General features: G+C 42.3%; 1 protein-coding gene across 1 annotated transcript in view; it reads left to right on the top strand.

Moving 5' to 3' along the window:
- RFX4 (regulatory factor X4) overlaps positions 1 to 22,288 on the top strand; it is a 98,206-nt gene extending 75,918 nt beyond the window's left edge. The window contains exons 16-18 of the mRNA XM_064155398.1: positions 5,583 to 5,745; positions 7,521 to 7,659; positions 20,867 to 22,288. Of these exons, the coding sequence (XP_064011468.1) occupies positions 5,583 to 5,745; positions 7,521 to 7,659; positions 20,867 to 21,139 (575 nt within the window). The 3' untranslated portion in view covers positions 21,140 to 22,288. The remainder of the gene's footprint in view (positions 1 to 5,582; positions 5,746 to 7,520; positions 7,660 to 20,866) is intronic.
- Positions 22,289 to 26,215: the final 3,927 nt, after the last annotated feature.

Genomic DNA, 26,215 nt, shown 5'->3' with positions numbered 1-26,215 from the left:
TAGCCTACTTGTTGGCTATCTGGGCTTCCACCTTCAGCTGATCTGATTTAGATACTTGGCTTAGGCATGGATCTGGGCAAGCCTGGAACCCATAGAGTTCTCTCATATCCCTCTTGGATCCCACTGATTATGCAGTGGAATGGATTCACGCAAATGTCACAAATGCAATTCTCTTTTGTTTTCATGTTGTTTACTATTTTATTATAGTCTGGTTCCCTCTCTAATTTTTATGCTTAGTTGAGACAAGTTCAAGTCAACAAGTTCAAGACTTAGGCCAGAAGAAGGAGGCTTTAGGAACACTGGTTGAAGCACCTACTCCCACAGTACAGGCAGGATAATATGCTGTAGCTTTTCCCATGGCAGAACTTCTTAGCCAAGAAAACCATTTACAATTGTTTTACCTCTCTTTTCACAGAGTCAGGGGCTGTAAGTCACCTCGAGAGATCATCTAGTCCAAGCCCTCAGCCAGAGCAGTTTCCCCCCAGTTTTTAATGTTTAGGTTATTTTAAAACCTTTGTTTGGCTGAATTGGATTTTATTCTTAAGATCTAACACAGTTGCACTTGTGAAAGTCTGAAAACAATTTTTTGCCCAGCACAACCTAAATTTGTTAATGCAAGCAGTGGTCTGGTTAAGATTAAATACAAGTATATGGCTATTTCCTGGTCTTCATTTGGCCATTTTCTGTGTCCACCACATAAGCTGAACTGACCACTTTCTTTAGTTTGCTAACCATTACAGTGTGGAGTACAGGGCTCATTCACAGAAAGCAATACAAAATAACAACCATGCTCCATCTGTAGGAAATCGCTGAACTATAAAACTGGAGTGCTGAAGATGTATTGAGTATAAACAAGCTATTCCATATTCAGATCTGTGGCATTATGCATAGTATTTTAAAACAGAAACCCTTGTTCTTGAGTGATACAGTTAAATACACTCTTGATTTCCTTACGTGTCTTTTGTAAGGTAAATGGAAAGCTCTGCAGACACATTGCAGATCTTGAGAACTAGTTCCATTGGTTATTACTAGCTCTCTGTTCCCCAGTTTAAAAATCATTAACTCTTTCTTGCTTGTGGCATTAGCAATAAAAGTTAACTATTAAACTTGCATTTTAACATTTTTTTCCTGCAGTCAGTGGTCAGCACAAAACTGTCAGATTTAACTGCTGCAATTAAATGATGCCAAGCAAAAGAAAGATCAAATCTTATATATAGCATCTTGTGGTAGAACATCTGGCATGGCTCAGCTAACATTTTATTTAAAACTTGTAAGCTACTAGACACTTAAAAGGACAATTAGATCCTATGCTTTCTAAATCACAAAGGTCAGATTAATGATTGCTTAAACTCCAACAATATTGTAATAAAAAGCAATAGCTATAAGGCTGATTACACTATCCTCTCTTAAAGCCCCTCTTAAAGCTTTTTTACTTCTTTGCCATTGCAGTAGTTTTTAGACAGCCCAAAATTAACTCTGAAGTGTAAATAGTTCCTAATTTGTTAGTAAAATAATTAGTACAGTTTACTCTTTAGTTTCAAGAATTGTATGTGTAAAATAATTCTTCAGATCAGCAATCATCATTTAAGGACACTGTTCTTCCAAGTCTAGGCTAGCTATTACAGATCTGGGAATCCAGCACAGGAGATACATGCATAGAACTACCACATCCCATATCTATGTTGTAAGTAGAAGAGATTTGTGTTTCTTTCTTTAAAGCTTCAGTTCCCAAATTCATGTGAATACATGAGAACATCAGTCCTTTTTCTACCATCAGAGTTTAATTTTCATAGCTGCAGCATATAGAAGTCCAAGATTCCACTTTCAAAATGCAATTGCCCCTTTCCAAAGAGAAGTGTTTGTGTTTTTTCTAAAGCTTATAGTTAGGGTAATCTTTTTGTTGTGTGGGGGTAGAATGAGGGTCTGACTCCAGATTTCTGGTTGCTAGAGGTCGACAGTGCTCCTTACTGTCAGGTATAATACACAGTGCTGTAAGTATCTTTTAAGTCAACTGGGTAGTCATTTACTCCAGTTTAAAGCAAATACAAAATGCAGCAATATGAAAGAGCAATTTTTTTCCCCTCTGTGCTGGTGTAGATGATGATATCAATGACAACAACAGGGCTGGTTTTGAACTGATAGCAGTTCCATTTGTATTTGGCACTCCTACAGGTCAAACGGCCTCTATCTTCAAAATCAACTCCTTTGTAAAAAGAGAAAAGAAAAAGGAGTGATAATAAATGAGCTTTCCTATTTTAATCAAACCCTGCATGTTCAGAACACAAAGCAGAGCAAAATGTTGCTCAATCACTATTGTTTTTGCTTATTTCAGAAAGAGACTTCTTGAGTTCAGTTCTGCAGACAGCTGAGGAAATTATTCATATAGGGCTGAGACATAGGCAGGTATTAAAAAGCTAACTATGAAAAGTTTCCAGACTTACCTCATTTCTCCTTTTCCACCTTTTTGCCATGATGTTAGCAGTATCATGGCTGAACTGAGATATACATACACTCTGGAAATCTGCTGACTTCTGCTACTCCTGTCTGTCTTTGTGACTAGGTCACTGAAAATAATGCCATCCCCATAAAATGTCAGACAACTGCAGATTCCCAAGAACATCCTGAATACCCTAAAAAAAAAATACTTGAACAGCTTTCTGTCACTCTGCAAACCCAGAGTAAATCTCAGCTTATATTTACTTTAAAACCATAATCTCCAAACTAGAGTAAGTATTTCCTAGAGCACCTGTGTGAAGCAGTGCAGGAGGGAATGGGAAAGCAGAGAGGCAACTCAATATGAGCTAAGCCATCCAAGCGATCCAACTCTTTATTGAGAGCATCGGACTCCAAGTTACAAAGCAGATACTTGCAGTTGGGGTGAGAAGTGTGAAACGCCTACAGCATACAAGTGATACTTTTCCTAAGGCTTTGGCACATCTAAATATTTGAATATGTATCATCTTCCCTTCTTGCAGTTACTGCAAAAGCATTTTTAGTGCACCTTAGTATTGGAATTTGCACATTCCTCCCAATTCCCTCCTGCTTTGCACACAGCCCCACAGAAGCTGTTTATCAGAAGGCTCAAGGACAAATTCCTCTGAGCTTCTTCACACACAGTGCTGTGGTTTACTGCAGTTCCAATACACTCAGACCTCACGTCCAAGGCTTGATTGTAGACACTTCTAGGGGCTTGTGCCCCCCATTTTCCAGCCAGTTCCCAACAAAGTAGCACTGGGGACTGTTCTTAGGAAAAATAAGCAAAGATATTAACAACTCTTCCAGCACAAGGCTTATTCTTTGCATTTCTTCCAGGATGTCTGAACAGGCATAAAGCATGTTACACCCTAAATATTTACTTAAAATCGAGCTGAGGTAGCTGCCAGTTAGACTTGAATACTAGGAGTGGCCAAGTCATGCCATCCAAGAAGTCTGCCTTCCCACAGGGAGCAAATGAAATAACTTGTTGTCCTGCACCAACTCATTTTCCTCAGACTGAGATAAAATCCCTATTGTTTTTCAAAAAAAAAGGCAGAGGAGGCTGTCACAATGGCTGGGGCCACTCAAATCAGCCACATTTGGGCAAACACAAAGATTATTTTGGCCTTGTTTACACCCCTAGAAATAGAGCTAGGAAAATGATGAGATTTTTAGCTCAGTGGCCAATTATTTTCTTGAAAAAAAAAATAATATCAAGTCAAACTTTCGCTTTGTGGTGAATTTAAAAAGTGGGAAAAGTGAAGGAAAAAAAACCCCAAACCAACAACTAAACAACCCAGTAACAGTATCCAAAGACAAGTACTAAGTTTTTTCAATATCTGTTGTCCTGCTTTTTTTTTTTTTCTCTTCATGTTACTGCATTTTGAGTTTAGTTCTGCTTTGAAAAAGAGTTTCAGATTTTCTTTGAAGAAATAACACTAGAAAAGTAAGGCAACCTTTTAAAATGGAAATATTTCTGCAGACAAGTTGTTGATGTTTGCAAACCATTTTTTTCCCCTCTTGTTTTCAAGTAAAGCTATTTGGTGATTGCATAAGTAGTTTTGGTCCCTCTCACATAAAATGTGTCTTCTAATGAAGGTAGGCTTCCTTAAATACTTCAACTCAAGGATTTAGGACTGCTCATAGTCACAAAGAGCACTGATGTGCTAGCAAAAATGTGTATGCCTCCTCTTTGGTCTCAGAGACCTCAGCAGTGCCCTTCAGTGGGGCAACATGAAAGACTATAAATTCCAGAGTCAGGGACAGAAAGTTCCTAGCACAAATATCTTTGGTTGTAACACATCCAATGATGTCTCTACTGTAAGTGCACCAAATCACACCTTGTTTCAATCTGAACTTAGCTCATGAAGCTCAGAAAGCCTTCATTCACACCCAGAAGGAAGCATTTCCTATTAAAAAAGAATAAAAGAAAAGTCTGGTTTTGCCAAATATAATCACACACCCCCCTAGGAAATTATGCACGTTTCAGATAGGCTTTTCATTCCCAAAGCTGTGGAGTGGGCACAGACCTGACAATACAATCGCTTTCCCCTCTGAACTTTCCCCCTTTCATACTACAGGAAGTCCTAGAATCCACACTGAAAAAGAAAAACAAGTCACCTCCTGCAATTCCTTTTAGATACTGAAAAAGAGTCAAGAGTGTCCAGAGACCCCCAGACTAGTGTTCGCATTGGGTTAAATTCAGTGTTCTGGTCCTCATTCGCTGGGTAATCTCATCCAGTATGGTCGTGACCTCCAGCAAGAGCTATGTTATACTGGAACAATGGATCTGTCAGCCTCCTGAGTGAAAGGGGTGTGTGCAGAGGACAAAGGTTTCTCAGCAGCTGGCCCGTGAATCTGGAGTTCCTGCCTGGAAGGGATCAGGATGATTAAAAAACTCAGCACCTTCCAAGCAAAATGGAAAATCCACTTCTTTGCTTTGGTCTTCTTACAAATGGCCTACATGGAAAAATAAATTAAGACCAGTCCCAGCCACCTCAAAAGAAGAAACGTTTTTTTTTGTGGGAAGAAAATGGCTAGGCTATTGCTGTCTATATATCTGTTATAGTTTGGAGATCTACCACTGTGTTGCCACTACAAAGGCTGGTACCTAGTTGGGTGGAACAGACACAATCAGCAAAAGAATTTGGTACATTCATTTGCATAACCCCCATCTTTTTCTAATCCTTCATTGTTCTGATCATACTTCCTGCCTCAGTCCAGGCCTGATCAGCCTCAAAGACAAATGGGCCAGCAGCATATTCCATGTGAGAGAGACCTCAGGGTTTGGGTGTATCATGCCTGGGAAATACACTGACGTTCTTCCATTTCTAAGTCCTATCTCAGTTTTTCTGGGATAGCTTCCAATTACAATACCACACTGAAAGTCCACAATCTGAGCTATTCCAGATCTGTCTCTTACCTCTGGATCTTTGCATATGCCAGCTGATCCACTTGTATGCCTCATATAACTGTTCTGTTCGCTTTGATGCTGTTTCCATTATCAGTGCTCTTAGGTTGCTTTCCTGTAGCCATGTCAAAGCATAACATCTCTATTAGTAGCAACCCCTGTTAGCTGGATTCCTTAAAGACTTGTTTGTTTGCAGGAGCTATGCAGTCCTATACGTGGTCACTTACCTACACTGTGACAACAGCTGCCGGGTCACCTGCTGAAAATTCCCAACAGCTGCCCTGCATGAGAAGTCCACATGTGCCATCATCATCTGTCACACACAGGATACCTGTTTATCCCCACAGAGAAGAACATGGGTAAGTCAATTCCCAGTGTCTTGGGGTTTTTTTGCATTAACTTATGCTTAAGGTTATTTCAGAAGGTAAGCTAAATCTGTTTCTTGCTATAGAAAGTCTGCATTGCAGAGATGCTGATATCATTCTTCTTTGGCTGTTGTTATTGCTGTATGATTACATTATCTCTCAGATTTATCATTTCATTTAATAAACACAGTAGACTTGGAGAATATTTTATAACAGAGAAGACTTCAGTAGATTTCTTCTCTGATTCCTGTTCTCCTGTGCCACATTCCATAAAGGCTAGATGTGCCCAAAGAAGGACCCCATGTCTCAGGAGAGGTAATCCTTCTCCTCTGCTCAGGACTACTGAGACCACATCTGGAGCACTAGATCAAATTCTGTGCTCCCCAGTACAAGAAAGACACAGACATTATGGAGTTAGTTCAGAAAAGGGCCACTTCAGTGATCCCAGGACTGGAGTGCCTGTAGTACAATGTGAGGCTGAGAGAGCTGGGATTGTTTAGCAGCAGACAGTGAAGGCTGAGGGAGGGCCTTATGAATGTGTACAAATACCTGTTGGAGGATGTAAAGAAGATGGAGATAGATTGTTCTCAGTGGTGTTTAGTGACAGGTCAAGAGGCACAAAACCAAATACAAGGAATTTTGTGTAAACATAGACAAGCAAAATATTGTTTTACTGTAAGTGTGATCAGACACTGGAATAGAGCTGTGAAGTCTCCATCCTTACTGATATACAAACAAAATCTGGACACAAGCCTGGGCAGCATGCCTTAGCAGACTCTGCTTTGGGCAGGGGTATTAGACCAGACAACCTCCACAGGTTCCTTCCAACCTTAATGATTCTGTGACTGCTGTTAGACCTGCTGGTGTAAGATACAACATGATGTCTCTAGAATACCATCATAAAATCAGAAGAACAGCAGAAGTTTAAACTCCAACCAGTGTAAGAATGGCATTGACCTTTCCAGAAACAGTACATACAAATAGCTGTACAATTAACTGGTTACTCATGGTCTATGCTTCATTTCAGTAGCATATATTTTAAGAGCCACTAAAATTCTGTGCTGAATTAGCATCATCTAATGTTTGCATAGCTACACAAAGATGTGGAGGTTGCAGAAGGCATCTCTTGCTAGTGAATGTACCAAATAATGGTAACCAACAAACATGAACCCTGCAGTTTCTCATAAGTAAGGAAACTGCTCCTCCTTTAACCCTGGCTGTGACTAGACAAGGAACTGGGATAACAAAGAAAGTAGACAGGTACTCCAACCTCAAATCCCACTCTCTTCTTGAGTGATCTCTGCTAAAGCTGTCTATTAAATATAGTCTCCAGATGTAAATAAATACATTTCTCTCCCTCCCAAGGAAAGAACATCTGACCCCAGCGTAAACAGATAGCTGAACTCCACAGTGTAGTTCTTTAAGTGAACTCTTACTGTACTTCCTTGGCCTGAATGGCAATGTCCTGGGAACATGGAAATAAAATACTAATAAAAGAAAAGGGCACTTCCACCTTTGGACATGCACAAATGAGTCAGCAACAGAAAAGCAGTCAGAGAACCTTGTGAGAGTCTCAGTTTGTTGTGCTGAGTATGTAATTTCACTATGTGGCATCTGCTTCCCAGCTGGGAAATAACTTTTTTTAAAGGTTATTTAAAATATCCTTCTTCTATGCAAAAATGTGCAAATGTGTAACTCAGAAGCTATAGAATCAGTAGTGGCAATGCAATCATTAAGCACACTAAATAGTGTTTTTGAATGGATTTTAGATACACAGGAAGTTACAACTATGGTAGCTATAGCAACCAGCATCCCCATCCAATGCAGAGCCAGTACCCATCCTTACCACATGATACTGCTATTTCTGGACCACTTCACTACTCAGCTTACCACAGAAGCTCTTCACAGGTAAGTTGGATTTATTACTTGACAATATGCCTGCTATAACAGCCTAAGTAAGTTTTGCTTCTAAACATCCAGTTGGCAGCCAGTCACTAGTGGTGTTCCCCAAGGATCAGTGCTGGGCCCAGTCCTGTTCAATATCTTTACTGATGATCTGGACGAGGAGATTGAGTCCAGCATCAGTAAGTTTGCAGATGACACCAAGCTAGGAGCAGGTGTGGAGCTGCTGGAAAGTAGGAGAGCCCTGCAGAGGGACCTGGACAGGCTGGATAGGTGGGCAGAGGTCAATGGGATGAGATTTCACAAGGCCAAGGGCAGGATTCTGCACTTTGGCCACAACAACACCAAGCAGCACTACAGGCTGGGGACTGAGTGGCTGGAAAGCAGCCAGGAAGAAAGGGACCTGGGGATACTGATAGATAGTAGGCGGAAGATGAGCCAGCAGTGTGCCCAGGTGGCCAGGAGAGCCAATAGCATCCTGGCCTGGATCAGGAACAGTGTGGCTGGGTGCTAGGTTGGACTGGATGACCTTGGAGGTCTCTTCCAACCTGGCTGATTCTATGATTCTATGATCAGAAGTTTCAAAGATCATGATTTTTATAGTACTCTGGACCCATGAAACCTGTATCTCATTCTGGTCTGTGATATCAGTCTGCCTCATGGTTTCAGAGTAGTAACTTCACTTTTTATGCCACATTTTCCCTAATTGTAAGAGAAGAATAAAGGTATTACTTTTCTTAAAGCTTTTTGCAATTTTCTGGGAAGATTGTCCTTCTCACCTATCTGTGTAGCACCTTCTCCATCAGATTACACTTGTTTGAGAGTTGTTGCAGCTGCTCTATCTTCAGCAGGAACAGTGAGTGAACATTTAAGTACAGTGTTATATGATAGGTTTGTATACACCAGTTCCTCAGGGCAAGCCTTACACTGGTGTCTCCAGATTTTTTCCAGAATGCATCACTTTCTGACTTAGAAGTGGTTAACCAATTTTCACAGAATCTATGAATCAGTCAGGGTTGGAAAGGACCACAAGGATCATCCAGTTCCAATCTCCCTGCCATGGGCAGGGACACCCTACCCTAGCTCAGGCTGGCCAGAGCCTCATCCAGCCTGGCCTTAAAGACCTCCAGGGACGGGGCCTCAACCACCTCTCTGGGCAACCCATTCCAGCCTCTCACCACTCTCATGCTCAACAACTTCCTCCTCACGGCCACTCTGAATCTCCCCACCTCCAGCTTTGCTCCATTCCCCCTAGTCCTGTCACTCCCTGAGAGCCTAAAAAGTCCCTCCCCAGCCTTTCTGTAGGCCCCTTTCAGATACTGGAAGGCCACAAGAAGGTCACCTGGGAGCCTTCTCTTCTCCAGACTGAACAGCCCCAACTCTTTCAGTCTGTCCTCATAGCAGAGCTCCTCCAGCCCTCTGATCATCCTCGTGGCCCTTCTCTGGACACACTCCAGCATCTCCACATCCCTCTTGTAATAGGGGCTGCAGAACTGGATGCAGTGCTCCAGGTGGGGTATCAGCAGAGCAGAGTAGAGGGGGAGAATCACCTCCCTCGACCTGCTGGCCACACTTCTCCTGATGCAGCCCAGGATCTGGTTGGCTCTCCGGGCTGCAAGTGCACACTGCTGGCTCAGTTGTTTACTCTCTTAGCCTTTACTTCAGAAAGCCCATGTGTGCTGGCTCTGAAATGGTCTGTCAGGTCATGAATCTGGGTGTAAAAAAAGGAGAAATAGGCTTCTACCATTTAGAAGTGCTATCACTTGCACATAGTCTCTTTCTACCCTCAGATAATTGTCTGCCACACTGACACAAATAGAGTAAGTTAAACAAGTGTGATGGTTTGGGTGCTCCCCGCACCCCACACTTTAAGAAATCACCCAGACTATACTCAGCTGGTTCTGGAAATATGAATGAAGCTTATATTTACAGCTAGCACAATATACAAGCAGATATTTACAGTATATACAGTTACATACAGAAATATACAAGGTAAAAGGTAATACAGAAACACAACTCCCCTCCCAGAAACCTGAGTCTCCAGGAGGGGCTCTAGACCACCCCTTCACCTTCCCCCTACCCCTCTCAACCTTACCCCAGACCCGAGAAAGAATGGAAGTTCGGCCAGGGGGTTAGGAAGCAAAGTGGATTAGTCCAAAATAGAGGGTGAGGTTAGAGAGACACAGCTCAGCCAGCAGCCCGAGTGAGAGTGGTGCCGACTGTCTTATCTGTGTTTTGACTTATATTTTTATACATCTCAGCAAGCCTATGAGCTAAGTAGACATCACCATTGTTTTCCTTTTACAGCCTGTAATCTAGTTCTTCTCACCAAAACATTCTAGCTTGCTTCAGATTAGCACAGCAAGAAATAAATGAAGCAACTCAAGCTCAACATATTTGTAGTTTAGTTGTGTCCTGGTTCCCGTGCCACATAGAAATACTAACATACATTAAAATCATGCAAATACTTTTTCATACTGTAGCAGGCTCTCTCTACCAGTACAAATGTCAGACCATTTCTTCCTCTCTTGTTAGCCCTTGAACTGTCCTGGTGTGCTAGTTTGAAGCAGGTGAGAAAAACTAGATCATAGGCTGTGAAAGGAAAACAATGATGATGTCTCCTTCCCTCAGAGTCTTGCTGAATGAAAAAATATTAGATAACACTCTCACCATTTTGTCACACTCTCTGGCTGGGCTTTAACTGAGCTGCATCTCCCTAACCTTACCTTCCACTCACCTTTGCTTCTTAACCTCTTGGCTGAACCTCTATTCTTCCTTAGGACTGGGCTAAGGTTGAGAGGGGCAGGGGGAAGGTGCAGGGGTGGTTGAGAGCCTGTCCTTGGGACTCAGGTTTCTGGGAGGGGAGTTGTGCTTCTGTATTACTTTTACCTTGTATATTTCTGTATATAACTGTATATATATAGTAAATATCTGCTTGCATATTGTGCTAGCTGTAAATAAATAGCTTCATTTATATTCCCAGAGCCGGCTGAGTCTAGTTGGGTATTTTCTAAAGTGTGGGGGTGCAGGGTACACCCAAACCAGCACACCTGGACACACCTGAAGAACAGCTACACTGTAATGGTCACACTTCGAAGCAAAAATATTTCAACTTGTATTTATCATGCTCTTTCTTATGCTGCTTGTAAAATAAGATGGACCTCACAGCAGGATGCAGCTAAGAAAACCCTATCAGTGCCCTCATTCTGTACTGAAAGGAGCTGCGAACAGAAGCTCTACTTTCAAAAAGAATCTGAAATTCTTGAATTATTTTAATACAGAATTTTCTGACATTCCTTTTAAAGATGAGTTTCTGTAAAATGCCTGCCCTGATGATAGGTCCTTTCTTAGCTACTTTTAACCAACAAAAATTAAAATATATTGTTCCCTGCAAAGCCTAACAAGATGTTAGGGAAGTACTCTTTGTCTAAGAGCCTTTCTAAGGGGAATATGGTGCAAGGAGTTGCAGTAGGACTCATGACATTGCAAAATCAAAATACATTAAGCCAAATTTGCAATGCACACATAAACAGCTGCCATTATAGTGAAGCTGGAGAGATGCAATGTGTATGGCTGTGGTAATACAATCACTCAAGAAGAGGAAGCATTGACTCTTCAAAAAGAACTCTTTGTTGAAATCTACATTCAGTCCAAATATAGAACTCTGGCTCAGCTTTAGCTAGTGTTCTATCATGTTCTTTGAGATCATGTCCAGAGATTAACTCCTAAAGAAAAATCTCTGTGTGGGGTAAGTTCTCCTCTGCAAACATGGAATCAGAAAGACCTAGTCTCAGACAGAGGTCTGAGCTGAACTAGGCAACATATAATAAAGGTAGATTTTAGGCTCTCAAAGAACTGTCTTCACGTGGAAGAGAGCAACATGCTGCAGATTTCCTCGGGTCTCATGTTCAGAGGCTGTTTTCCATTTCAGAGCAGAAAAAAAAAGCTTTGTCTATTTAGTAGAGCCTTAAGATGGATCAGTGACAAACGAATAACACCTGCCAACGTGTAACACATTGATCCCAACCTACAATATCATGATGGTTGCATTGTATTAATGTTAGGATTTCTGCTGTGGTTTTGTCACTGGAATCTCTGCTGTAGAAGGAACTCATATAGCTGTAGATCTTGTATACCTATGTACAGCTCTTGAAAAGTGCGGGTGAGGCTCCCAAGCCAAGCTTATCTCATCTGATGAGTGGCAAGTCCATGTTAGTGAGAGGCTTCTGGATAATCTGGATCACTCACTGCCAAAGTAAATGAGAAGGCTGACACTGCAGTGTCACAGCAGCACACTCACAAGCCATTCTATAACACACTGGTGAGAGCCCTTGAGGTCACCGTTATCTCCTGCCTCTCAGTCTTGGTGCTTAGCTTGGCTCACAGATGGCAAGCATCTTGCAGCTTTAGGCTAAATAGAAATTCTGACAAGCAGCTCATAGTTCCAGAAAGATTAGTAATTCCCAAAAGGACAAGGAGGCAAAAGAAATGACGGACATAGCTTGTAAAAAATTTCCTAGGAGAGTAAATATTCTGCTGAAGTAGTATCTGCAGCAGCTAAGCTAGTGTAGGCCTAAAACTGTCTCCTTCTGGCAGTACAGGCTGGCTAATTCCTGCTGATGGCTAAGAGTCTTTTTGTTGACAGGCACAGTCTGTTCAAACCTTGGTCTTAATCTGATTTTTTTGGTCATTCATCAGCATCCATGACTGGTTTGCAGAGCAGTTGCTTCCTTGTAACTCCAGGCCTGATTGCTCATTTCTTGACTTGGCTCACTGGCCAGGAGCCTGGCATGCACATAAAGACAAGTGATCTGCCACTACCTGAATCTTTAAGCATAGTGCAGAAGTGCCTACAATCCTATGATGCTACTCCATCATCATTCAGAAGGGGACTGTGTGTGTACATAAACACATCTATACTGACTTCATGTTTTTTCAGCTCCCTGCCTCTGCAGTTTTAGGTAGGAGATGCCACAGTAGCAAATAGGCTATTTACAAGTGCTCCTATCAAGCTATGTCAAGCTTAGCAGAGAGGTATGCCCCTCAAAGGTACCCTCTTCACAATGTCATCAGTTGATACACCCACACAATGCATGTTTGACTGGCTTTTCATCACAGCTTTTATCTGCAAGTTTCACCTCAGTTGGACAGGTCTTGATCCTCTTTAAGGTTACCATAAATATAGAATCAACCAGGTTGGAAGAGACCTCCAAGATCATCTAGTCCAACCTATCACCCAGCCCTGACCAATCAACCAGACCATGGCACTAGGTGCCTCATCCAGTCTTTTCTTGAAGACCCCCAGGGACAGTGCCTCCACCACCTCCCTGGGCAGCCCATTCCAATGGGAAATCACTCTCTCTGTCAAGAACTTCCTCCTAACATCCAGCCTATATTTCCCCCAGCACAACTTGAGACTCTGTCCCCTTGTTCTGTTGCTGGTTGCCTGGGAGAAGAGGCCACCCCCCACCTGGCTACAATGCCCCTTCAGGTAGTTGTAGACAGTAATAAGATCACCCCTGAGCCAATATTTCACATCATACCATTTCAGCTCTTCCTTAAACACAAGTAGTTCATGCAGCAGTAACCTTTGTAAATCACAGGGCACTTTCAGTAGAAGTAATAATTAGAGAAATATGCAGCAGTATATATTGTTAGATTTTAATGCACTTGGTAACATACAAAGATCACAGGAATGTGCAACACTGTAGGTGCAGTCAGAAGAATGGCAAACAGACGTTATATGTGTAAGTACTCTAATGCATGTCTGTAATGAATCATATTGTAGGTCCATTTATATTCAACAACGGCCAGAAATGAATCTATGGAAGAAAAGTCTTAGAAACAGGTCAGGTGGAGAGTGCTCCTTTCACTAGCATAGGCACGCTGTGTTTTGCAAGAACTAGCTTAGAACATCCCGACTGGGAGGAAGCAGCTGGAATTCTGTGTTTTGTAGCAAACCACTATCCATTACCATGTCTTTGAGCTGATTTGTACTTATAGACTGCTCGAGGATTGGTTGTTGTCACGGAGGGGTATTCTCAGCACCTACACCTATTTGGTGGAGGGGAGAAATTAATTGGGGCGAGATAATTTTATATAAAAATATATTATTAATCTCAATATTCTGAACTCTCGCCACCCCCAACCACTGCATATTAATTGTTCTTTACACGGTTATGAAAACATTCTAGGATAAACTATGTACAGGAATTTGTTAATTAACTAGCAAACATTCAAACTATAAACAGAGAGAGGAGTTTTCCCCGTGGCTTAATGCTGCTTGGGGTCATATGCTCTTCATCCAGCCAAGAGGGCTGAAAACTCTTTCTGCTCTATGGCAGAGACAACTTATATTACAGAGGTATTCAAGCTTTTACTCACAATTCTTATTAATTATTAATCACCCTCAGGGCTGCATCACAGCCTGTGTCTAATGTCCAGTTCTCCAGAGTCTCTGCCTGTGGACTCTGAGGCTGGAATCCTCCCGGCTTGAGGGGAAAGAATAAATCTTCCCAGCTTGTGGGGAAATAAGTTTTCTGACCCTTTTCTCCTGGCAAAGAGGCGATCTCTGCTTTTGGTCCTGCTGGCTTCTTCTGGATGCTTCTGTCCAGGAATTCTCAGCTGGCAGGATCTGAGAAGACTATCGTGCTGGCTCTGGCATGGTTGGCATGGCTAGCAGGCCGTGTGTGTGCAGACAATTCAGAATCTGCTTCCTGGTTATCTCAGCAGCAATGGCGCTTACCAGGCAGTGATAGGCAGTGGGCATGCAAAGTGTGCGCGGCTGCTGGGAGTCTGAGCTGCGTAGGTAAAGGCAATGCAGGATCTGGTCCTGATAACCTCATAGCGTGCAGATGTGCACAGCTGGCTTAGGAGACTTATATACATATGTGTAGGCTTACATCAGCTCTGCAAGAAAGGTACACAGGCAGGTGAGCTGCGAATGAGTCAGAGCATGAGGGTCTGAGTCTCTGAGCATCTGAGTGGCTGAGCTACGCAGGGTCTGTGCCTGAGGGTCTGAGCTGAGCACGTTGTTTACCTGTGTATCCCTATTTATTGAATGTGGGCCGAGATTAACGGCCTCTTTGGCCACTAGAATGACCAATCAGGTTGGCAGTTAGCCAAACCTTGCCATAATAGGCAGAATCTGCTTGCCTGGACTTTCCCAAATATGGGCATCACACGGACTTACCCCAGGGAGACACGAGCTGGGTGTGTGGCGGCTTACACAACCTGTTTACAACCAGGGGTCCTGGCAGCAAAACATGTCCAGGCAAGGCATAAGTAAGCCTCTTTTTGGGCCTACAGGCCCTCCACAACAGTTGTGCAAGACACATTGCTCAACGTCTTCGTCATTGTTCAACATCTTTGTCAGGGCCACTGGCAGAGGCATTGAGTGCACCCTCAGCAAGTTTGCTGACAACACCAAGCTGTGTGGTGCAGTAGACAGGCTGGAGGGCAGGGATGCCATCCAGAGGGACCTGCACAGGCTGGAGAGGTGGGCACAAGCCAACCTCGTGAGGTTCAACAAGACCAACTGCAGGGTCCTGCATATGGGTTGAGGCAATCCCAAGCACAAATCCAGGCTGGGCAGTGACTGGGTGCAGAGCAGCCTTGAGGAGAGGGCTGGTGGATGAGAAGCTCAGTATGAGCCAGCAGTGTGCACTTGCAGCCCAGAGGGCCAACCAGAACCTGGGAGTGACAGGACTAGGGGGAATGGAACAAAGCTGGAGATGGGGAGATTCAGATTGGCCGTGAGGAGGAAGTTGTTGAGCATGAGAGTGGTGAGAGCCTGGAATGGGTTGCCCAGGGAGGTGGTTGAGGCCCCGTCCCTGGAGGTGTTTAAGGCCAGGCTGGATAGGGCTCTGGCCAGCATGATCTAGGGTAGGGTGTCCTTGCCCATGGCAGGGAGGTTGGAACTGGATGATCCTTGTGGTCCCTTCCAACCCTGACTGATTCAAAGATTCTATGATATTCTCTTATCTGTTTAAGCCTGTTATCATGTAGTTGCATTGGACGCTCTATGTTTTTTGGGATATGAAGAACAGGGAGTATTCAGAGGCTGAGGTACTTAACAGAAGCTACAGAAGTGGCTTATCTGTGTTTCCATTTTTGTTCCTTGAGATGCAGTTCCCACCTTAAAAACAATCAGAGATTTTGCTGCTTTTGAGCTATCCCCTGTTGCACTCAGGAGCACAGCCAGGGTCAGCTGTTCCTGAACTGAGGTTTTATCCTAAAAAAGCACTCATCAACTTCTGGAATTGGGAGAGGTACATTTGTATTAGAAGTTCTGCTGCTGTTTTGTTGTCATCAGATTTGGTCTATGAATCATAGAATAAACCAGGTTGGAAGAGACCTCCAAGATCATCCAGTCCAACCTATCACCCAGCCCTGTCCAGTCAACCAGACCATGGCACTAAGTGCCTCATCCAGTCTTTTTTTGATGAAGAGCATAGCTGACTTCCATGGCCTGGACAGGACAAACCAGCCTGGGAAACACTACAGAAGTACAATCTGCTGTTAAGTGTTAGGTTGGGACTGCACCTCTCAGTGCCACAGAGCACAGTATTGGTCAAAGGAGCTTTAAGCAGTGTTTATACTCTGACTCTCCTAAACTGCTCTGAGGACTGTGGTGGTCTCACATAGTTTCCCAGAAATGCCCTATGAGTTGCATAGTTTCTCTGTGCAATGTTACACACCACAATCCTACCCAACCATATCTTCACTTCGTTATGACTCTACAGCAGGATTTACACAGAGGCAATAATGGAAGAAAGTAGTAACTGGGTTTTGTTACAGTGAGGCAACCAAAGAAATCCTTTTGCAGAAAGAGTTTGTGTTTTGGTGCCAGTTCACGTTGTTCTGACCCATTTATGGGACAGACAAAAGGAGGAAAGTGCCTGTCCCTCAGCACATATGCAGTGCAGGTTCATGACTACAGCAATGCAGTAAGAGTAACATATCCTCCCCTATAATCACTGTGTCGTCAAATGTCTAGTAAAGACAGAAAGAAGAAAAACACTGTCCCAATCACACCCATGCTACAAGAATCACTGTTCCTAATTGTATGGCTGCATAACAAGTTTGAGATTGTTAGATCATAATTGAACTAATTATGTAGTGAATGCAACAGGAAACAGATGTTGTAAATTATTTTTAAGTAACTACAAAGCTCTTAATGCCACTCCCAAAAGTACCAAAAGCACTTAGATTGACTTGAAGATTTCACCCGACCTATCAGACAGGCATTTTATGGAGAAGAAGATCAAATTCAGGGTTACAAAGATGCAGTCAATCAGTAGCTTTGGTTATAGGTGTGTGGGGTTTGTTTGTTGTTGGGTTGGGTTGGGTTTTTTGATGTGAGATTTTAAGCATATTTCTTATGAAGTTAATTTACAGGCAGCACTTCACAATTGCTGTAGATTCTGTAATGAATTATTACAAGTCCTAAAGCAGTGGCTAACATACAGTGTTAACTTACATTCTGCAGAAGCATGAGCTAATGCAATGTAAAGTCAGAGCCACATCCATAAGGAAAATATTTTGCTGTTCGGACAGAGACATCTTTCACCTCCATACATAATCAGCCAGCGGATGGAGGATAAGAATAAAGAGATCACTCTCCATCCTCACACTGTAGGAACTCAGTCTTCACTTCGTGGGAGGACATATTTAACATTATATTTTCTAAAACAATACTAAAAGAAATTGAGTTAATTTGACTTTTTTTTTTTTTTTTTTTTTTTTTTTTTTTTTTTTTTGGGCAAGACCTTAACAAGAATCTGCTCAAAGTCTTCCAGACTTTAAAGGGCTTCTTGTCTAGGTCTAACAGCAGCAGTAGCAGCGAGTGTGAGTTAACCCAGAGAATGGTAATTTCCTGTCAAGAGCTCTCCAACAAATGTCGCTTTTATATCTGGCAAAGATCACTAGGCCCCAGTGTTTTGAGTTCAGCATGCTGAAGCACTCTTCATTAAACCGGATGTAGAGTGTGAAAGGTGATTCAGGCAGCATGGGCAGGCATCCGCCCAGATGGCTCTGCTGTGGACACTCCAACAAGGCTGAATAGATGCTTCATTGGGTGAGTTAATAGTCAGGCAGGGGCCAATGAGTACTTTAAAAATATTGTCTTTCAATGGTCTCTTCACTGCAAGGAAAAAGAAGTCACTGACTCATTTGCGATTAGCTGACCTACCATTGCAAAACTTTCCATCTTGCATTCAGTCATAACAGAATTTATTGTAAAATACTAGATATTTAGAGTCCATGTTATTTGCAAGCAATTGTTCTTTTTACATTCATGACACATTCATAAACACAGCTGCGTCGGGTACACTTGAGGGAAAGAAAAAGCAGCACACTGTATCCTGTCCCCTCGTGCACAGCCATTAGTCCTGCCTTTTTAGTAAGCCTTAGCATGGCCTCTTGACTGCAGCTAGGAGGAGGATTGGCTTTCCTTTTCAGTGCTTCCTGAAGTTCATTCCCCAATGGCTTAGGTTTTTTGCTTCCAAACTGTGTAAAACGCAATACTTGGCTTCCCCACATAATGCCATGTACAACCAGGAGACCCACCACAATATTCCTCAAAATATCTGTTTCTTTGCTCTTCCTTGAAGATGAAATTTTTGCAGTCTACAAATTATTTTAAATAGAATATTACCCCATCCAAAGCCAGGGATTTCTCTTGGCATTTGTAAAGGATATGAAAGCAAGTAATTCCCTTGTTATAAGTCACAACCTCAGTTTCACAACTTCAAAGGAAAGTTGCATTGAATCAGAGTGGCAAAAGATTTGGTTACTGTTAACAGCAGAGCAGATCAACTATTGCACTGGGTAGAAGACAAGAGAATTTGACAAATATGGAAAAGGGACTTTTATTTAACTTGAGCCAACCTAACTAATGGATTACATCATGTAGCAGAATGAAAAGGAGAAGGTTCATCTTCTGAGGACTTCTCATCTGCTCTCTTAGATATTTATCTCAGGGCTTGATAATTTCTTCCAGTAGCTATAGACAGGGCACAGACATCTCACTTTTACTAGATCCCTGACAGCAAGGAGAAATGAATTAATCTCTGAAGCTACAGCAATTCACAAGACAACTTATTTCCTCTGTATTCATTATGGCAAGAGATTTGCTCATGAAGATGTTTAGGCAAAGGTATCGGCATGAAAGTGATTTTAGTGTGCTGCTAATGCAGACCAGGAAAGCAGCATCCTAAATCTATTACCTAGAAACATTGTCCAATTGTTTTTTAAATCTTTTGTGTTTACTTAGAATATGTGCAGGCTGGTCATCCACTGACAGAGTGCACTGTCCTTAATTCATGAGTTAAAGGAAAGAGCCATGATCCTACAATCAAATCACCTCACTTGAAACTTCAAAGTTTGAGTTTCACTGTTGCCTGGCACTGAGAGTCCTTATTTTCAGCAAAACCTTCTAGAAAACCAACAAGTTTGAAAACAGTTCTTCTGCAACAGAATATGAGGCTTTTTGCAGCCAGTGCCTAGGTTTTGTTGAATCTTCCTATTGAAAAACCTTTCTCTGGGATGAAGAGGGAAATTCAGATGATCTTATATAGAGCTGTTGCCATCATTGCCAGTACAGCTTATCCTCATAGCTGCGTTAGCGGTACCAGTTGAAATGTTGACATTTGGTATGGTGCTGCCATTCACCATCCTGTTTCAACAGCTGACTGCACAAGTAAATTCACAGTCTGTGGCAGTGAGGAGCATGTGCTAAACACACTGTACAGCTTCGATGTCTTCCCTCTTCCCAGGACATGGTGGAATATGCTAAATCACTATCTACAGCATGATGGTCAAAAACAGTCTTCTCATTCTCCTCTCTAATTAGGAGTGGCCAGTGCATAGAGTTTGAGTTGCCTGAGGCTTGTGAACTGTTTGAATGTATCTGCCAAGGCAGGGCTGCCTTCCTGGCTGCAGTCTGAAGGGTGGAAGCAGAAACTCCTCACAGAGACATTGCTGTAATTGCTTGGGGCTTATGCAACAGTTTCTTACGCAACTGATTAACCCCAGCTCCATCCGCAGTGGAGTAATGTAATGAGACCCCCTGGGAATCGCTGCCGTCTGCCTCCTAGGAGCAACTATGGCAACTTTCCTCTCCATGACCTATCCATGAGATTTCACAGTCCTCAGCCACATAAAGTTCTGGCAAGGTTTGTAAGCATCAGTAAAAGTGATAGCCTTATTTTGGCGACAGCTTTCTAGTTAGGGAAGTACTGTGGTGTCTAACAACACAAGATAATGAAATTTTAAATGATGACACATTTTTTAGAAAAGGTTTAAGGGGATCAAGTGTAGAAGCTCTGAAGATACATAACTGGCCAAGGGGAAAAGGGATCCAAACTATCTCTGTGACACATACAGATAGCAGGGGGGCAAAGAGGAAGAGGCACAATGCAGATGATCTGCTCCTGTAGGACAGACAGTAAGATAAATACTGGTTAGGCAAGCACTCAAAAGCAGTTTGCTTTCTGTTGCTTGTACCTTGTGATACAGAGGGCAAAAGCTCCGTTTTCCTGTCTATCCTATCCTCTGCACACCTTCTCCTTAGTGGGAGGCATTTGTCAAACTTCTTAGATTTCTACTTTGCAATTGTCACTGCGAACAGCTGGGGAATAGATTCTTCTCCCTGCCTCTTTTCATAAGTTCTTCAATTAGCTGCTCACTCTGAGGCCAGGCCATACTATTTTTCTGGCAGACTGTTTTGAAAATATTTTAAAAGCAAGGCACCTTTCCAGTAATAAAATTCCTTTTGCTGTCCTCTCTCAAAACTCAACTGAGTAAGCATGAGCCAGGACATTTTGTATTTGTTTTTCTAACTGTAGAGAAAGCTTCCAATTAAAAAATCACGAGAAAAAGATTAGATTAATTCAATTTATGCTCCCAGAATTATTCAGTTATGCTCCCAGATATGCCTGCCCTCCCTTGCTCTTTGATAAGTTAATTCAATATTTAAATGCTGTGATTGCTTTACAAGACTTTCCCTGACACTTTGGTTTGGCTGCAGGCACCAGTCACCTGATATCCCACCTTCAGTATGCCACCCAGTTATTGAAGGTCTGCTAACTCATACGATTCTGGATTTGTTAAATGTGGAATTGTGACACCACCAGCCCTTATTTTAAAAGTAGTTATGTGGTAGATAACTCTTTAATTGCTTTTTCTTTGGTTTTATTTTATTTTATTATAGTACCCTTTCAACAGCCCAACATCAAGAATGGAACCCTGTTTGATGAGCAGTGCTCCAAGGCTCCATCCCACACCAGTGACTCCCCGCTGGCCAGAGGTCCCAGCTGCAAACTCCTGCTACACGAGCCCACCCATGCACTCCACCAGATATGGAAATTCTAGTGACATGTACACCCCCCTGACTACACGCAGAAATTCTGAATATGAGCACATGCAACACTTTCCTGGCTTTGCCTACATCAACGGGGAAGCCACCACAGGTTGGGCTAAATGAAATGACTGGTATCAAGCTAAGCCCATAGACTTACCTTGGTGTTCTGTGGGACTTTTTATGGACATTCTTCAAGGGAGGTGAAGATGGAAAAGACCCTGGGCAGATAAACGTAGTTCATAATACGGGCAGATTGCAGACCAGGATAACTGAATGTTCCTCTAGCCAAAAATTATTTTTGTGCTATTCTAGACCACTTTCAGGGCCAATCTGTGCCTTTTTAAATTCTGGCGTGCAGGCCAACCCTGTGTGATGTCAGTTTGAGTGAGCCATTTTTTGCCTCCCTCTCTTATTGACAAATGTTAATGAGTCTTTAAAAATAAGTACTGGAATGGGATCTATTTATAATTTGAGTTAAAGACAGGAAGTTCACCCTCAGCAAAACTGTCATCTGTTTGTCTTTCAAGCTCTTAATGCATGCCTTAAAGAACATTCTGCCAAGTCATCACTTATTCATATCAACTCCTCTATTCGGCTCCTTAAAAGACATGAGGTATTGTAGGTTTTGGTTTCCACCTAACTTTGTATATTGATGCACCTTTCTGTTGATCCAGTAAGTTTGATCTTTACAAAAGAGAAGAAAAGACATGTAGCATTGAATTATACACTGCCTTAAGTTGACTGTTGTTCTTATTATATATGTATTTGTGTTAAGTTTGCACAATCTGGAAAAATCTAATTTCCCTGGTCAGTAATGACAAGGTTAAGAAGGGACTTGGGGACTGGGAAGATTTTGTATTCAGAGCCACATATGTTAAATATGATGATACGAAGCAATTATGTAAAGTAAATGACAATGCAAACATGGTTATTCATTTCATTACCTACTGACAGGTATGAAACTGTTCTCTCAACTCCTTCACGTGGTGATAATTCTCTATACTTCTACAAAAGCAAAATTCAAAGCTGTGCCTTTGAACTTATTCTGTACTGTGTATGTGTGGGGAAACGTATTGTATTTTGGAGAGAATTTTTCTTAGACATTTTCTGTCAGATTTGTAGCTATTTGTGAGTTTTTGTTAGATTTTATTAACATAGCTTTTTTTTTTTTTTCCTTCTGTATTATAAAATGCACCAAGCAATTATGGTGGACCTATTACCCTATGGGTAAGAAATAAATAAATGGAAATAAGACATCAGGCATTTTAGTAATTGCTTTGTAAATAAAATTTTTGATAGCACCCAGCTGATGATAACCATGTTTACATCTAAAATGGACACAAGTGTTTTTTTTACAGTTGTGCTAGGTATAGGAGGGATTTTCACACTCAAATAAAGTCCTTGAAATTAGATATAATCTAAACTTACTTAAACACAAAAGCAAACCTTCAAAAACCCTTAAATGTGACAATGTGTGTTTTCATCCAACAAAAGACTTGAGAGCTTCTGTAATACACAGCACCTACACCTGTGCTTTCAGCTGCAAGTGATCAAGGCTCTGACTGGATAGATGACTATCACTTGGTTTAAGCCCTGCTGCTTACCCATGCCAACATATTCACTGGGTCAGGTAAGATGTGCTTTACTATTTACAGTACCTTCTAACTAACATGTTGCCACTGCAATGTTAGAAATGGAAAAGCACTTTTTCCTTAGCTAAGTTAGTAAAGTGGTAAAATTCCCAGAGCCTTGTATAGTTAACTCGTGGATCTAAAGTAGCTAGAGGAATGCACTGGAAACCTGCAAGGACTGAGGGACAAAAGATGTTCCAGGACAGTTTGGCAAACTTCGAGGCTCTTCAGCATTCATCCAAGGGCTTCAGAAACACATTGTGGAGCTTATCTCCACCTTTAGGTATCTGATGAAAATCTTGTTTCCTGTGCTTAGTGTCACAGGCTCTTTAAAATGTTGTCCCTGTCACCCAATATACTTCTAATCTTCACTTTTTTCAAGGGCAGGGGAGATCAGACTTAGGCCAACTCATCTTTTTTATGTTTACTCATGTTAACTCCAGGCAAAACAGTCTACACATGAATAAAGTATGTGAGGAAGTTTGTTTACTCCAGTTTTCAGCAGATTGAGTTTTGATGGATTTGAGACAACACTCCTGCTTTGCATTTTGTTATTGAAGATTCTGGCCTATAAATTACTAACAAGCACAGAAATATCTGCCTTAGCAAGACTGTGAGCAATTAGTATGAAAAAGGCAGTGTCACCAGAACAGAAAAATCCATTCTCTTCTCCCGTGAATTCCGAATCTCTGCATTACATTACAATGGGCAAGAGCCTGCTATGCCCTCATTCACTCATCCATACTGCTGGAACATTGATCAAGTTCCAGTTACCTGATGGACTGCTGACCATGACCTACCACGATCCCTCCAAGGACAAGCCACATTAGTGAGAAGTTTGTGGGCAGAATGGACCAGCAGCTCAAAGCTGAGTCTTTGGAAGTATCAGGCTGGAGATGACACCCAGCACTGCTCAAGGGAAGCCAGAAACACTTTCTACTTTCTTTACAAAATCTTGTTAAACCAAATAAAGTCTAATCCCCACTGACTAAGAGGAAAAGATGAGCCTGTTTTAGTGTACATAATACATGCTACATTCTTCAACGTGTCTGGGGACAACTCTGTTACCCTGACTTGAAGAGCCCAGGGGGACTGTTAGGAAAGGAGGATGGATATTGGACAGTGTCAGCCCCAGAAATGATAAAGAGTTTCTGACTGAAGAACTGCAACATCACACATGAAATCCTGGGCAAGGGAATTTTAACAAACAGCAGCACCAGAAAGCTCCTCATTGCAACAAGCCACAGAATATTGTTACTCAGAGCTTTGAGAATCTTTTGCAAAAGAACCTCCACAATCTTCTTTTTTGATATTAAACAAAAAAATAAATCTGTATTGATGCCGCAGGAGTGGCACTCCCAACTACCTTTGACCTGTTTCCTGATGAAGGCTTCAAAATCTAAACTGGACATTCATATAGATAGATTGCCAAACACAACTCTACAGAGGTCACCATCACCATCTGCACCAGAAGTGCTGCAAAGCAAAGCAGAGCCCCTCCTAGACCACCACAGGTCAGAACCCACCATATTAATGTAAACTGACACAGCTTTCAGGTCACAGGGCTGTATACCAGGCTGTGGAGTGCAGCAGCTCTTGAGAGGATGATAATCTCTGGGTAGAATGGATGGTTAGGGGCAGGAATATCTTAAATTATTCTAGTGCAACTTGCCAAACCTCCTGAGTCAGGGTCTGCACCCTGTTAATTAAGCTTTTCCCTTGACCATGGTTTCTTGCCTAGACACACACACACACACATACATGTATGTATGCATATAAAAATCCATTACAATTCTCCAGGCTTTTTCATTACCAGGTAGAAAAAAGACTCAGCGGGGGAAGAGCAGTGAGAACTCCATTCACTGGCATGAATCTTGTTTTTGTCAGGCTACCTCTTGCTGCTAAGGTCACTACCCTTTGACAAAAATGGCCTCTGACCTCTACAGCCCCACAATTCTGTTGTGACTGACCCTGAAACCCATGAAATTCAGGGGCAGACATTGCTTTGGAAGGTTTAGATAAAGCTGACTAACATGGGAAGGGCTCATGGTATGCACTCATCTGAAAAGGTCTGGCAGTTCTTTGGTAGAGGATGCAATTTATTCTGTCCCTTCTTTTCACTGGAATCCTAATCCTTCATATGCTACCTAAAGTGGAAACTAAAACGCCCTGATAATGAATAACAATGTGCCTTTCAAGGGCAGTAACAGTTTCCTATTCTTTATTTTTTAGGAGTTCTAAAATTAAAAAAAAAAAGAAAAAGAAACTAATGTGCTATGTGAAAGTAAAGTGAGTGTTTTCGTGTGCTGTGAAGTAAATCTAAGCAGATTTATGTTTTATTACAGAGTTGTAAATCAAAAAGCAAAAGATGGTTTTCTTTGGGTTTGTCTCATAAGCTGCATTAGTATATCCATGGATCTGACTCAGAAGAAATGGCTACACACTTTGTTACTCCTTGCCATCCAGTGACTGTGTTTGGTTTTGTACTTCAGTTCAGCCACCTGTGGGAAAACAAACAAACCTAACCAGAAAATTCAGATCCTAGTTCAGGTTTCCATCTTACACACAGACATACACCAGCACCTTCAGAGCTCTTTGGAGGCACTTTCCACCTGCAAGATGGAAAGTCTAGAACTACCTGAGGGGTGGTTGTAGCCAGGAGGAGGTTGCTCTCTTCTCTCAGGTGGCCAGCACCAGAACGAGAGGACACAGCCTCAAGCTACGCCAGGGGAGATTTAGGCTCGAGGTGAGGAGAAAGTTCTTCACTGAGAGAGTCATTGGATACTGGAATGGGCTGCCCGGGGAGGTGGTGGAGTCGCCTTCCCTGGAGCTGTTCAAGGCAGGATTGGACGTGGCACTTGGTGCCATGGTCTAGCCTTGAGCTCTGTGGTAAAGGGTTGGACTTGATGATCGATGAGGTCTCTTCCAACCTTGGTGATATCGTGATACTGTAAAGATGGAACCTCCCTGTTCCTGTGGTATCTTCTGCCATGGAGCTGATCATTTCTGAGATGAAAGGTTCGTCTTCATGACCACAGAGTGCCTCCTGAATTGCTGCTGAAGGAATAAACACTTCAGTGAGATATCACTGCAGCTCCCTCTAAAGTTTTGTTATTGTGGAGTTTCATTAGCTTCAATGCATTATTTTCTGCAATCTGGACAGCGACTTGTGATTATAAGGCACACTGAGTATGGAAAGACCTCATAGCTTTTCAATGCACTTTAAACCTGCAGTCTTGCAATGCACTTCAGACATATATCTCACCTTGCCCTTTCACTGCAGGCTCTGCTGGCGCAGCCCACCCTCCCCTCCCGCCACCTCACAAACAAGATGTGGCAGCAGCATGGCAGCAGCACCCTGGTGACTGGCACACACAGCAGCACTTTCCAAAATAAAAAGTATTGACCCGCCTGAAAATAGCTGTGCAGGCAGTAGTCTGGGGAAGGTGACCATGCTGCCCCTCTGAGACAGGGCCTTGGTCTGGAAAACCCAACCTTAAACCTAACACAGCCAAGCACACCGCTAAACCATGTCCCTAAGTACTCCCCCTGGGGATGGCAACTCCAC

Source organism: Pogoniulus pusillus, chromosome 15, assembly GCF_015220805.1.
Source record: "Pogoniulus pusillus isolate bPogPus1 chromosome 15, bPogPus1.pri, whole genome shotgun sequence".
NCBI classification, from domain to species: Eukaryota; Metazoa; Chordata; class Aves; order Piciformes; family Lybiidae; genus Pogoniulus; species Pogoniulus pusillus.
Note: the sequence above shows the minus strand (reverse complement) of the source record. Positions and strands in the feature narration are given on the sequence as shown.